Source organism: Protobothrops mucrosquamatus, unplaced genomic scaffold, assembly GCF_001527695.2.
Source record: "Protobothrops mucrosquamatus isolate PMUCROS unplaced genomic scaffold, P.Mucros_1.0 scaffold217, whole genome shotgun sequence".
NCBI classification, from domain to species: domain Eukaryota; kingdom Metazoa; phylum Chordata; class Lepidosauria; order Squamata; family Viperidae; genus Protobothrops; species Protobothrops mucrosquamatus.
In genome coordinates, this window is record NW_015386570.1 from 180,615 (window position 1) to 194,901 (window position 14,287).

The 14,287-nt window shown below is 36.9% G+C and overlaps 1 protein-coding gene across 1 annotated transcript in view; it reads left to right on the forward strand.

Moving 5' to 3' along the window:
* LOC107285827 (low-density lipoprotein receptor-related protein 5) overlaps window positions 1-14,287 on the forward strand; it is a 56,065-nt gene that overhangs the window by 11,224 nt on the left and 30,554 nt on the right. Inside the window, exons 2-4 of the mRNA XM_029283762.1 lie at window positions 1,231-1,428; window positions 3,163-3,359; window positions 5,762-5,893. Of these exons, the coding sequence (XP_029139595.1) occupies window positions 1,231-1,428; window positions 3,163-3,359; window positions 5,762-5,893 (527 nt within the window). The remainder of the gene's footprint in view (window positions 1-1,230; window positions 1,429-3,162; window positions 3,360-5,761; window positions 5,894-14,287) is intronic.

The following is a 14,287-nucleotide window of genomic DNA, read 5'->3' on the forward strand; positions in this document are numbered from 1 at the left end:
TAGCTGCCTGAAGAAAAAAAATGTGACATGAACTTAAGAAATGAAAAGACCTATGCAAATTATTGACTCCCTCAGCAGTTCTAGTGGAAGTGTCTTCTGTGCATGCACAGATAATCTGAAAAGGCCTTTCTGAATGATGACTGAATTCTGGAAAAACATTCACAATTTGCTGCAGTCAAAGCTACTTTGTGAATTATTTACACAGCTCTAATAAATAATACATAGTACTATTGGTCATACTGTATATCCTAATGGGTCATTATAGTTATTCATTATTTCTCTGTTCTTTGACACCAAGAAACAATTTAATTAACGTTCAGTTTCCTTGATTTTCTGATTAATAGCCAGAAATTCATAGTCAATAGGAATATAATAACAGCAGTTTTCTCAAATGGTTTAGTTGCCAGTCATTTCTAACCTTCTGAGAGTACTCGGTTAACCTTTAAACCCCGAATGCCTTAAATAGTTTATCTTAAAAGAGCATGTCCTTCCATTTCTATTTCTCCAAATACCAAGGCCAACTTCTGAAGCACTTCTCCATTTATCCCTGCCAATGAAATGAAGTACATGACTACAAAGACAGGGTGGTGTTAGCATCCCATTTGAGAATGACATTGACTTTAAGGCATGGTTAACTGGTTTTTAGTCCTTTCGGATCTTTGTGTTACTTCATTTCTCCTTTAGCTGTACGTGTTACAGTGTTTTCAACCATCTATTTATTTTGTTATATACTGTTTTTATCATTGTTGTGCTTCATTTTATTTATCTCTTTACTATTGCAAAAGCCTGAGTAAGTCATTAATTCAAAAGTTGATAAATTACTTCTAGTCAGATGCAATAGTAGAATCATTCTTTTTTAAATGGCACTTTTTATTTTAATTTGCTGAAAACAATGTAGCTAAAAAGTTGTACAAGGTATGTGTAGCTGTAACGTTTTTGCTCATAGATCATAATAGAGCCCAAGGGGCTCTACCAGTTGAAATAAAGAGTCCTTGTTCAGCAAGTAAATGAAAAGACTTGTATTAATTGAACTGCATAGGAAACAACAGACTTTATATTTTTAGAGATAGTTAACAAAGGTGGGATTTTTTAAAAAAAAATATCACAAAGTTATGTTCTGCTTTTAAAGAAATGTTTGATATCTGTTGAATCGGATGCATAAACCTGATTTCAGGAAAGTTTCTATTCTGCTATTGTAATTGTATTTGAATTTTTTTTTATTATTTCTAGATACATGTATTGGACAGATTGGGGTGAAACACCTAGAATAGAGCGTGCCGGAATGGACAGCAGTTTTCGGAAAATAATCGTGGATTCTGACATTTATTGGCCCAATGGACTCACAATAGATCTCAGTGAACAAAAGCTTTATTGGGCTGATGCAAAGCTGAGCTTCATTCACAGAGCAAATCTGGATGGCTCCTTCAGGTAGGGGTGGTTTGTGCGTGCAGATGTGTATGCATGTAACCCTCTGCAAATACATTTAATATTGCTTAGGTGTTTTCTTTTTTAAACTGGTGCTAATGTATTTTCTGGCAGCTATGACAACAAAGGTTATCAACCTTGCATCACCAATTGCCCTTGAATATTTTGATAAGTGTCTGGCAGATCATGTTTTGTTCCTTTTTCATTCTACATGTTTCCATCTCTCCTTTACTGAGGCTTGCTGCTAGTTTCCTTTTCCCCTTGTGCCTCCCTTTTCACCCCATGGTGATAGCTCACCGTCCATGCACATGGTGAGGTTGAACTATCTGTGCTGTTCAAAAGCACGTATGAATGAAGTATGTATGACAACCGTTGTGACCTCCCATACAAGAGAAAATGGAGACACACATACTTTGCATAGCTGTGTGTATACAAGCAGAGAGAGAGAGAGAGAAAGTACTACCTGCTTGTTGTTTTCTTTTCCAGGGTGTTTGAAAAAAAATCAATCTGCAGAATTATATTAGATTCTCTTAAAGTTCTATAATGTGTTTTGTTGGGATCCTTAATATCATTGTCAAATCAAAAAAGACATTTTCTGCGATCAAGCGATAGTATCGGTAACTCATATAAAAATAACAAGATAAATCTGGACTGTATATTATATAATCTGTGTTAATTTCATATTCTTGTGCTACTACTGAAATTTTGCTTTAATTTTATGTATCTTTAATCCAAACAAAGGAAGACATGTTCTTCCACAATATACTCTGTAAACAAACAAAAAAAATCCTAAATGTTGCTCAATGCTATTTCAGCATTGTTTGATCTTTAAAAGAAAGGAAGGGATTTTTTTTCTTATAAAGAAATGTACTTGTAGCACAAAAATCCAATTAGCATGTTTGGTCAAAATGCTTTATGAACTCATTTTACTTCTCATAAATGTTGTCTTTGAAAAATTACAGCCCAGATTCAAGAAATCTAAATAAGTCATATTGGAACATACGTATACCCTGCTATGACAAAGTTGTTCTAGCGATTTCAAAGTTAATTTCAGAATTTTAATCAATGTTCCTAATGTGCATGGTTGTCATTTAAGATAAAATATTCCAGCTGTCTCATTTTTTTTCTCCTCTTCTTCACTCATGACTCGTGGTTGGACATTGTGCAATGCATATTTGTGTTTTGTGCACAACATAATTCCGTGGCTTTTTTGTATCTTATTATAGATGTTTAAAATTATTATGGAGTGGTAATGGAAAATATGAATATGGTATTTTTATGCCCGAAAAACCTTTAGTTATTACTGCTAAATAAATTAAATTTCAATGGAATTATGTACATTACAAATATTGCCACTATGAACTGACCTGAAAGCAGTATAAAGTGTTTTGTACTGTGAATGGTAGATTAAAATTGTTGGAACAGACTCCTGTGTGATGAACCTCCACTTTGAAAAGTCAGAACAAAATAGTAATTTAAATAATTTTTCATAGCAAGATATTTTATGGTAATTGTGGTTCCAGTTTGCAGCCCCAGGATTTTTTTAAATGATTCAGGAGAAAGCATTTTGGCCAGGTTTGAATAAGGCTCACTCAACGTATTGAACTGTTGCTGTTTGTGGAAGTCACTGTTATTTTGTTTTAATTTTGACTTAAGCTTGACATCTTGTCTTTCCAAACTAATTTGTGAAGTAGTTTTGTAATCACTTTGGAAAATATTCTTTCTTCTACAAACCAGGCAAAAAGTCGTGGAAGGTAGTCTCACTCATCCATTTGCCCTGACGTTGGCTGGGGACACTCTGTATTGGACGGATTGGCAGACACGTTCCATTCACGCCTGCAACAAGAAAGCTGGAGAGAACAAGAGAGAAATAATAAATTCTTTGTATTCACCAATGGACATCCAGGTTTTGAGCCCGGAAAGGCAGCCATATTGTACGTTTGCTGTTTGTTTCTTTTTCTCTCACATTAGGGATAGGTGGGATTTTTAATCTAACACCCATGACTTCAGAGAAGAAAATGCAAATTTATTATTTATGCAATGTAGGACGCTGTACTGCTATAATTATTAACAAGCATCTGGTATGCTATGCTGTTATTTGATTGTGGTAGGAAGTTTTAGTCTTAAATGCCATGACTTTAGGTTCTTAACTTGATTGCTGTTTAATAAAGTTTGTTACCACCATATTTACATAAGATGTTGATTGCAGAGCAGAATCTCAAACTGTTTCAAAGGAAAGAAAATGTCAGTGGCACTCAGGGTTTTATCCTATAGATTTTTCACCTTGTAGTAACTTCTTTAAGCTCTGATTTGCTTTGCCTGATGAGAGCGTTGGCTGATCAGGCCAGTATTTCAGTGGAAGTTTGCAAGACAGAATTTTTTCTGACTGTCAGTGATGTGGCTGTTGCTGTAATGTTAAAGAAGCTCAAGCAGCTAGAACATAATAACCAAATAAAAGTGCCAATGAAGGAGACTTGGAATTCAAACTCTGTGGAGTCCATAAGTGACTCTCATTAAATATAATAGCTAATTCCCACTTGGATGCCACAGATCTCTGAACAATGCATCAGACTGAATAGTTGAACACTTTCCAAGACTTAAATGAGATCATTATTAACTGGTTGTGCATATCATTCATAGCGTAATGCAAATTCGATTACAAAGCAGGCCATAGTAATGCAAATTCTTTGCTGAGATGCCTTTTTGCCTACTTATTAAAACATTTAGAAATGTTAAAATTCAGAATTTCTCAGGCACATCATATACATATATTAAATACTTTAAATCAGTGATTTTAAGGACTTATTTTTCAATAGTATCTTGCTAATAGTATGTATTTTGTAATACTATTAACAAAAATGTTAACGATAATTTGCAGTAAGAAAAATAACTTTCTTGTGTGAGTGACTTGGAGGCAGAGGGGAAAATACCTCATTATTTCTCATGGATGAAGCTTTTAACCAACAGGAAAAATTTGTGGGGGAAAAAATTGAAAAACAGATAGTATGCTCTGATTGAATTCTTTAGCCACAGGATTTCCAAAGAAACCTTGTCTTGTGCACACTAGATATTAGGAACATAACATAACGTAACATAAGACAAAACATAGATTTATCCTAAAGTTGAGTACTATCCTGTTTAAGAGAGCATTGAGCCCTAGGTCTACTATTGAAAACCTCGGAGAAAGTTTGGCCTTGCTCGGAAGAGCTGTGGCTATACTAAGAAAAAGGATAGGTGGATGGTAAACGTTCATGGAGTAAAGAGAGGAATTTAAGAGCTGCTTTAGCTGAGAAACAGGTGCAATGCTTCAGTAGAAGTCATTGGCCATGTGCACTGATAGAGTTTGTCCTTGCGTTCCAGATGAGGCTATGTGGTGCTCTCGGAATTCCTAACATTTCTCTCAGCTGAGAGCACGTCCCACCCCTGGGTCACAATATTTCTGGACAGTAGTAAGGAAAGCCTGGTATACTGGGAAATACTATCTGCTAGAAATAGTTCAGATAATGCTGTCTCTTGACTCGACTGGATTTGGATGCCATAGCTCCCAAGTGTTTGTACCATATTAACTGATTGTGGATCATATACAGGGCTTCAGTCTTAACACTGGTGCTTTTGAATGATTACACTATCCCCACTTTAAATTGTCATGCTTTCCTTTTGATGCCATAATCAAAGCAGATTACATATTTGGACGGGGAAGAACAAAACAAAACAAAACCCCAGACCTTAAATTTTTAGGTTTGATTGTGAGACAGACAAGTGGATTTTGTATGCCTTCCAAAGTCCACTAGCTATAATAAATTTAAATAATAAATAAAAGTACTTAAGCTATGTATGGCCAACATAATTGACTGGGACACAGCTGAATGGAGAAAATACGAGGAAGTTGTTACTATTGTTGCAGAGTGAGATATACAGAAAAGTGTGAACTCTTGATGAAACAAATAACAATTGTTCAGGTTCAACCTGCACTGTAATTATAACAACAGTCCAAATAGAAACAAACACATGGCATCCAGTTGTCCCTTAACATTTTTTTTTATATTTCCCAAACTGTTAAAACCCTATTGAAACCCCAACCGCATTGGAGCAGTTTGAGATACTGTAGTGTGAAAAGGTACTTTTTTTCAGGACATTTTTACGTTTATTGATACTCCTCTAAAGTCTTATCGAGCAACTTTAAATGCCTGTCTTGTAGTTAATTATTTTTACTGCCTGACTGAATTTATGAGGAAATATAAAGTATGATTGTCCCCTTTACAGATCTAGGCTTCCTTTCTGTGTTACCAGAAAATAAAAAATGTGCCTGGTTTTCTTTCTTCTCTTATTTTTCAAGTTCACACGCCGTGTGAGGAAAGTAATGGTGGATGTTCACACTTGTGCCTGTTGTCCCCAAAAGAGCCCTTTTATAGTTGTACCTGTCCTACTGGAGTCCAACTACAAGAAGATGGAAAAACCTGCAAAGCAGGTAAGGAAGTCTTTATCTTACCACTACTTGGTTTAACAACCCTATTGGGACCTACAACTCAAGTCATTAGCTGCCTTTATGATCTTACTTCAGCTTTCAGCTTTGTTTCACAAATCCACAAAAATGGTAAAGGTGAGAATTGATCACAAAATTATTTTTACATTTCAAAAATACAAGTCTGAGTTACCCTGAGGTAAGATGGGCGGCCAGTAAATGTTATAGATAAATAAAATAAATAAACATTGCTAAATGAGGACCACTTGTGGTGAGTTTTCTCTGCTTTTTTCTTCTCCTGACTCAGCCTTTTTATTGCATATTTTATGGGAGAAATCCAAGATTTAGAGAATTTTACAAGCGAATGCTCCACAAAAAGACGTCTCAGACTTGGTTTTGAACAAGTTTACTGGGCACGCATTGTGTATCATGCGACTATATTTGAAAATGTTTGGGGGAAGGAGAATTAGCAGCATACACTTTAATGGCTCCGGCTCCCTTCTTGACCAGGGATGCATGCAAAACTGAGCTTATAATCTTCTGTGCATTTATTCTGTCTCTACATTCTTTCATGCAATTACATGCATGTGAACTTATATGTGTGCATTTGTTTAGCTTGGCCTGAGAGGTCAGTCCAAGTTTATCTCAGAGAAGTAAAGAGTTTGCCCATAATAGAAAGTTATTACAATTTAGTTAAGATTTATCATGATATGTGAAACTGCTCCCAGAAGGTAATGTTTTTTTGTTTGCAACAACCACAATTTGAAACCATGATAATTTGGCTTAATACAATAGCGCTCAGACTTATATACCACTTCACGGTGCTTTACATCCCTCTCTAAGCGGTTTACAGAGGCAGCATATTGCCCCCAACAATTTCAGTCCTCATTTTTACTGACCTCAGAAGGATGAAAGACTGAGTCAACCTTGAGCCGGTCAGGATTGAACTCCTGGCAGTGGGCAGAGTCAACCTGCAATACTTCATTCTAACCACTGCGCCACCACGGCTCTTTTATAAATCTTGATTTGTTATAACCATGTCATTTCTGAACCAAGGTACATATCAAGGTACAACCATGACTTTGGGAAGTCACCATACAAATCATGATTATTTTGCTCCAAATCTCCAAAACTGATTCTGGTATACATAACAAATTATGGCTGGGATAACATTATGAATCACCTCTGCCGAAAATAGTCTGAGGTGAAAGTTATATGTTCATCATATCTGGACTGCAATGTCTGTCTGTCTGTCTATCTCTATATCTCTGTGTGTATGTATGTATGTGTGTGTGTATTGTCTGGACTGCAATTCTGAAAGAAGACCTTTGTATTAGATGATACTATGATTTTTTTAAAAAATAAAATCCATTTCAAATATGTTATTTTGTTTTCTGAAAAGAGATGGAAAATGGTGACAGAAAACATATCATTACTAAAATAAAAGATGTACCTTTATTGAAGTCCATTTTGATTATATAAAATAAATTTTAAGTAAATTGTTAGTAAAATTTTGCTTGTTTAACATTATTATGCTGTGGAATCCAGCCATGAAACATTTAATAACAATGAATCATATAGATCAGTGGTTCCCAACCTTTTCTATACCCCGCACCCCTAAAACACTTCTGATATATTCTCGCACCCCTTACAAAAGTTTGAAATAATGGCAATGAATTATGCATATACACTATAATTTTGAAAACTCAAATTTTTTGCACCCCCTGGAATATCGTCTCGCACCCCTGGTTAGGAAGCCCTGGTATAGATGCACTTAGCCTAGAGATTGCCAACCATCTTTCTTTCTTTCTTTCTTTCTTTCTTTCTTTCTTTCTTTCTTTCTTTCTTTCTTTCTTTCTTTCTTTCTTTCTTTCTTTCTTTCCCTCTTCCCACCTCCACTTGCTCTTGTTTTGTGTGTATGTGGATAATGCTGAAAATTGAATTTGTATCTGGAAGAAAGCAAGGCCAGTTTTCATTATTCTGTCTGCTGCAATTGTGTTATTGATGTGCTTCTTAAGATATTGAAAGAACAGGGTTTTTTTTTCCCCTCCCCTTTAAAAAAAGGCCCTCTTTTCACAGCTTTAGAAACCCTTGATGAATGCTCAGAACAAGCCTTTCAGAAGACTCATATTGACCTTGTGTTTCTGGCAATGGGAAATGGCCCCAGTGGGCATTTAGTACTTTGGCTAAGGGTACAGAAATGAGTGACTGTTTATGTGGTATTTGCACCTTTCTATTGTTGAGCTAGACATTCTTTCAGCCCTTTTTATCAAAAGGGTAGAAAGTGGGATGGGAACAGGAAGTCTGGTTTTGCATAAGAATATGTAGCTTTTGGGTTCACTTTTATGGATTATTTCTTTCCCAAGCTCTGCACCTTTTGTGGGTTCTCTGCCTTATGCCAACATCCATGTGCTTTGACTCCCCATCTTATTAATTAACTCACTGGTGGCCAAGGACTTTTAATATATTACTCAGGAGGAATTTAACCTGCATTAGTATATTCACTTTGGAGATTTCCTCAAGAATTGTGTTCTTCAGATTAATACTTTGCATCCTATAGAGAATGTCTGAATTGTTCCTTAAATAATTTTGGGTTCACCAGAAACCAAGTCATGAGTGACCATGATGTGCCTTTTTAAAAAAATTTAAATGCAGAGCTACCAACCAAGAGGTTTGATTGTGAGAGGATTGTTTTCTCCTTAAACCCATTTCTCCTGATTTTAAAGTCTCCCTCAAAGTTTTTTATTTGGATTGCAGTGAATTAAATGCAGTAGATTTTATTATGCCTGCAGTATAGAATAGAATCTATGTGGTATTTTCTCCTGTTAAATTGAGATACTGCTCTTCTTCTACTTTTTTACTTCACTAATGTGAATGTGTAACATTATAAATTTATAAATTCCAATTACATAATAGCATATTATTTTTGAGAACATAGATAGTTACTTTAGTGATAATGTGGCAAAAAGCTATATATTAGCCATCTGTTAATTGTAAAATACAATATATGTAATTATGAGGTGTACTCTTAAATATAACTTTCCTAAAGGAAAAGCAGTAACCATTTTAATTGAGAGTGACATTGTGAATTAACCAGACTGTCCAGATGATTTATGTTTTCTACCCCAAAATGTAATAGAAATAAAAATGTGCATTAAGTGGTAAGGGACTCATACAGACACAAATATTCATTCCACATAAATAATCAGTTAGGTTGAATTTGCTTGTGTATAAATGAATATTGAGTAGTTGGCTTATAAAATGCCTGTTTGTTTTTTTCAACTAGATGTAACTGTTTAACATTAGAAAATAGTTTTAAAATCCTATTTAAAACGTCTACAAAAATTTAAAATATCCCTCAGTTATTATAAGGTTTTTATCTTTAGTAACAACCATCTAGATTGTCTATTATAAATAAGCACAAGAAACTTTTCTACAAGTGTTTCATGATGGGATCATAATATTTGGATTTCTCAAAGTGTGGAACAAAGTAATTTCAACAAGAATTATTTTTTTAATGGCAATATTCCTTGGCATTCAATTTTTTCTGATAAACACTTTATAGTGGCATATATAATACAGTTGATTCTAGTGAAATAAAACTTTCTCCAGTGATCTTCTTTCTATAATTCCTACCTTTCTTCTAGCAGAGCTGTGGATCAACCATTGGTATAATATCAAGTGATTTGTAAATGTTGAACATAACTGTCAAGTACTCGTTGTTTTGCATGGTTGGTCAAAATAACTAGCATTTTAATTTTTTCCCCTTGTTCTCATAATCTTCAAAAATATTTTTCTTCTGTTATTAATGGTAGGAAATTGTTCAGACAAATCAGGCTCGTGTATTTATGGCTTTAAAAAATGATTTGGTGTTAATATCCCTCTGGGGGTATGGTTCAGTATTGAAAAGACGAATAGATGATAGCTTTACACTCATTGCTTTCTAAAGGTAGCAGTGGTGGTGGTATTTGCTAGTTTTAGACTTTGCTAAACCTATTCCCCTTCCCAAGGCTCTACCAGTAAAATGATGGCTGTAAGAAGTTAGTCCTCTTTGCTGGGAGAGGGGAGGGGAAGAGAAGAAGAGAAAGAAATATCTACAATAGACCATTGTTATAGTCTGATTAGTAGATGGACTAATGAGAAAGGAATAATGCTGCATTTTTTTGCATTAGCAAAAGCGAAATGCTGTCTACATTTGTTTAGGTTGGATGAATAAACCGGAGCATTTGTTGCTATGTTATAGGTGCCTTGTCACTTGTCAAACTCAGAGAGAGCCAAAGGGAAAATGACAAACAGCTCTTGTGGAGCTGGCCTGCTTTGCTGCTGTCAGTTTTGATTGGAGATAATTTTGCCAATAGACTGCAGCTGCCATTTCCAGAGTAGAAAGATGTTTTTTTTTTAATCACAGGGGTGCAAAGCAGCAATCTTGGAAGGCTGTATTACTAGTATAGTCATTTAAAACTCGCAGATGAAAGGTAATCCTATCTTGGTTATAAACCTTGACACAGAGGGATATGCACACAGTACCACACTCTCTCACCATCTCTAGTCTGCTTTCTGCCTGGTTTTTCATTAACTACAACAGTGGTTCTCAACCTGTGGGTCGGGACCCCATTTGGGGTCGATCGACCATTTTACGGGGGTCGCCAAGCAAGGTTGTCCGCCATTTTTTTTGTCCGCCATTTTTTTGTCCGCCATTTTTTCCCCTTTTCCGGCGGGTGCCTTACCTCCCTTGGGCTGGGCCAGCTGGTGGTCGGCCTGCTCCGTCTCTGCCGCTTGCCAGCTACGCCTCAGCCGGCGTAGGGGGCGGAACCACGCATGCGCAGCGCTCCCAGGCAGGGAAAGTCCTCGACTTACGACCGATTGGGTAGTCCTCGACTTACGACCTGTTGGGGTCGTGGCATTAAAAAGGTTGAGAACCACTGAACTACAAAAACAGAATATAGCATTCAGGGACTGAGGATAAATAGACCAATAGACCAACACTTCTGCAGTGTGGCCCGTTTTCCTTTCAAATCCAGTTATCGTTAACAGGTGTTTCTAAATGCTAATTAAAAGGCATACCCTTCTAAGGATATTAGTTTTGTCAAAAGATATATAAAGCTTTTGGGGAATGGAAAAAGAAAATAAGGCAATTTAATAATATTAGTTAAAGTAAATAAAGGATTGTACTATTAAAACTATTGTACTATTAAGGGAAATTAGGTTCTTTACTTTCCCCTTTTAAAAGTAATGAAATTATGTAATTTTCTTGCTTGTTGAATGAGTCATATTTATTTCCTCTCCCTCCCCTCTTTTTTGGACAAATAGCTGCTGGCTGATGTAGACAGCCTTTTTTTTAAAGCCAGTAAGAATATATGTGCTGCCTTAAATAGTGCTTTGGATTCCATTGCTGGCCAACGAAGGAATTTTCCAGGACCAAGTAAGATTGGCCGATGAGCCTCAACTTTGGGAGATTTATTATTTTTTTCTTTTTGAATGCCATCTGAGAAATGGCTGCTTGTGCTGCTTGTAGAATATGATGTGTGGTAATATTTATGGGCAATTTTGTAGGCAGTGAATTTGACCATGCCATTGAGTTTTGAATACTTAGCCTTAGATGTACCATCTCAGTTGTGTAGAGCAGGTGTGGGCACCCTGGCCTCTTTAAGACCTGCGGACTATAACTCCCAGAATTCTGAGAATTGCTGGCTCAGGAATTCTGGGAGTTGAAGTCCACAGGTAGTAAAGGGGCCATAGTTGCCCACACCTGTCTCAGAGTACAAACCTCCCCCCAAATGTCTGTGAATAGGACAGCCTCCAGATGTTTGATGGCATTACAGATCCCAGAGTTCCCACTCAGCTAGAAATATCCTGTGCTGTAAAGAATTCAGTGCTTAAAAAAATGAGGAAAATATATATCACATCAAAGTTTTGGGATTTACTAACAGGTCTGGTTGGATGAACCCACTAATGCCCACTCTGGTAACTAAGGAAGGCTATAGTATTACCATACTATTGTTTGATATGTATGGTGTAAAATACATAGCCAGTAGTGAATTCTGAAATTCTTATAGCAAGCACAAAAAGCATGTCATTATAGGAATATTTCTCCCCTGTGTTTTGGATTTAGTACTCTCCCCCCTTTTGGGGGGGCATGAAAAACTTTGCAATTCTATGAGAATCCTGGTGGACAATCACTTAAATATGAGCCAGCAGTGTGTGGCAGCAGCCAAAAAAGCCAATGCAATACTAGGTTGCATTAACAGAGGGATAGACTCAAGATCACGCATCCAGTTTTAGTCACCACAATGTAAATAGATGTTGAGAGTGCAGAGAAGAGCAACAAAGTTGATTAGGAGGCTGGATGCTAAAACATAAGAAGAAAGGTTGCAGGATTTGGTATGTATAGTGAAAAGAAGGAGACTAGACATACCCAAATCCTGCAACCATTCTTCATGTTTTAGCATCCAGCCACCTAATCATCTTTGTTGCTCTTCTCTGTACTTTTTCCAGAGTCTCAACATCTATTTATATTGTGGTGACCAAAACTGAATGCAATATTTCTCACTGTTAGGAAATTTCACCTTAGTTCTAGGTTGCTTCTCTCCTTGTTTAGTTTCCATCACTACTGTACAGGAGACAGTGTTTCAATATTTGAGGGGCTGCCACAAAGAAAAGGCTGGTCAACCTATTTTCCAAAGCACCAGAAGAGAAGACAGGAAAAAATGGATAGAAATTAATCAAGAAGAGAAGCAGCCTAGAACTAAGGTGAAATTTCCTAACAATGAAAACAATTAACTAGTAGAATGGCTTCAATTCAGAAGTTGTGGATGCTTCATCACTGGAGGCTTTTAAGAAGAGACTGGGCAGCCGTTTGTCTGAAATGGTATAGGGCTTCCTGCTTTATCAGGGGGTTGGACTAGAAGACCTCCAGTCCTTTCCAACTCTGTTATTCTGTTATTTATTCAGTTCATATCTCTCTCTTTCTACTACTGTTTTCTTGGCTAAATTTGTGTTCAATGAAAACTGATTAATTCAACAGTGTGGCATATTTGCAACCCATCTTAGAAAGATGTTTTTAAGTATGTTTAAATAGGACACCAGAGCTGGGCAGTTTATTAATAATGTAGTTTGTTTGGTTTGACTTAATGATGGGAATCAACTGGCCCTAGAAAGTTAAGACAGTTCGAGACTATAGACCAGGGCTTTTCAACCTTTTCACCCATTGTACCACTTTTAGGATATGGCAATATCCAAGTACCACCAGTCGCCTAGCAAGGTGTCAAAAACTTGATGACCCCCCCAAAAGGAAAAAAGCGATAAAGTACAGGTAGTCCTCGACTTACAACAGTTCACTTAGTGACTGTTTGAAGTTACAATGGCACTGAAAAAGTGCCCCCCAAGGCACAGCCAAGCAAGACACCTGCCTGCCCGCCCGGCAGTGCTCTCATTCCCCTCCCCCGCTACCACTTTTCTAGGATGGTCGCGTACCACCTGCCAGGTGCCAATGTACCACAGGTGGCACCCGTACCACTGGTTAAAAAGCCCTGCTATAGACCACCAGGCCATCTTGTGGCCATAAAGTCTACACGGACAAATATCCAGGAGTTGAGATTATTAGCTAATACTGTGTGAATCTAGTTAATTGTGGTACATTCAGCAAACCATAGTTTAGCAAGTCACAGCTTAGTAGGGTGGATGAATTAAGTGAATTAAGATTGTGCCCCACATCCTATTCAAATGAAACCGAATGTATGAATAGCAGCTATGCCAGAGTTTAATCACTTGCAAATAGTGTAACAATACTTGCTGGCTCTTAACAAGGCAAGGTCATCATTTAAATGCCAATGGGCATAAATATAGAATCATGGAGCTAAAAGAAGAAGAAAACTTAACCTGAAGAATTGGCATGCTGCCTGCTTTTTTATTTAAATACATTTTTAAAAACTGAGCAGTCCCCTGATGTTGGATATGTATTCATTTGAGCCATTCTGCTACCCATAGTTAAATAAAGCACCATCTGTCTGGTCCACTGAAAATTGCAAACAGGTAATTGGAAAATATTTTTCCTTCAAATTAGACTTTTGACTTTTGGAGAGAGGGAGGGGGGGAGGAAGGAATGATACCCATTCCTCAAAACCTGCATCATAAACCAGTCTTGTTTTATGGCAAAACAATTTTTCAGGATTTCATTCGCTGCTCAGGACAGTTGTGTTTCTCCTTGTGAGGTCTTGATGTCTCTCTGTCATAGCAACAGTGATGCTGTTGTTGGTTTGGTTGAGCCACCTGGACTTTACAAAGTTATGAGATTATACTCAACTTTACAGAGCTTAGGTGGCCATGGCACAGCCGGGGGATATTTTAGGCAGTGCAGACAGCCCAGGGTCTGTAAAAGGAACTTGGCAGCCGTTATCTGGT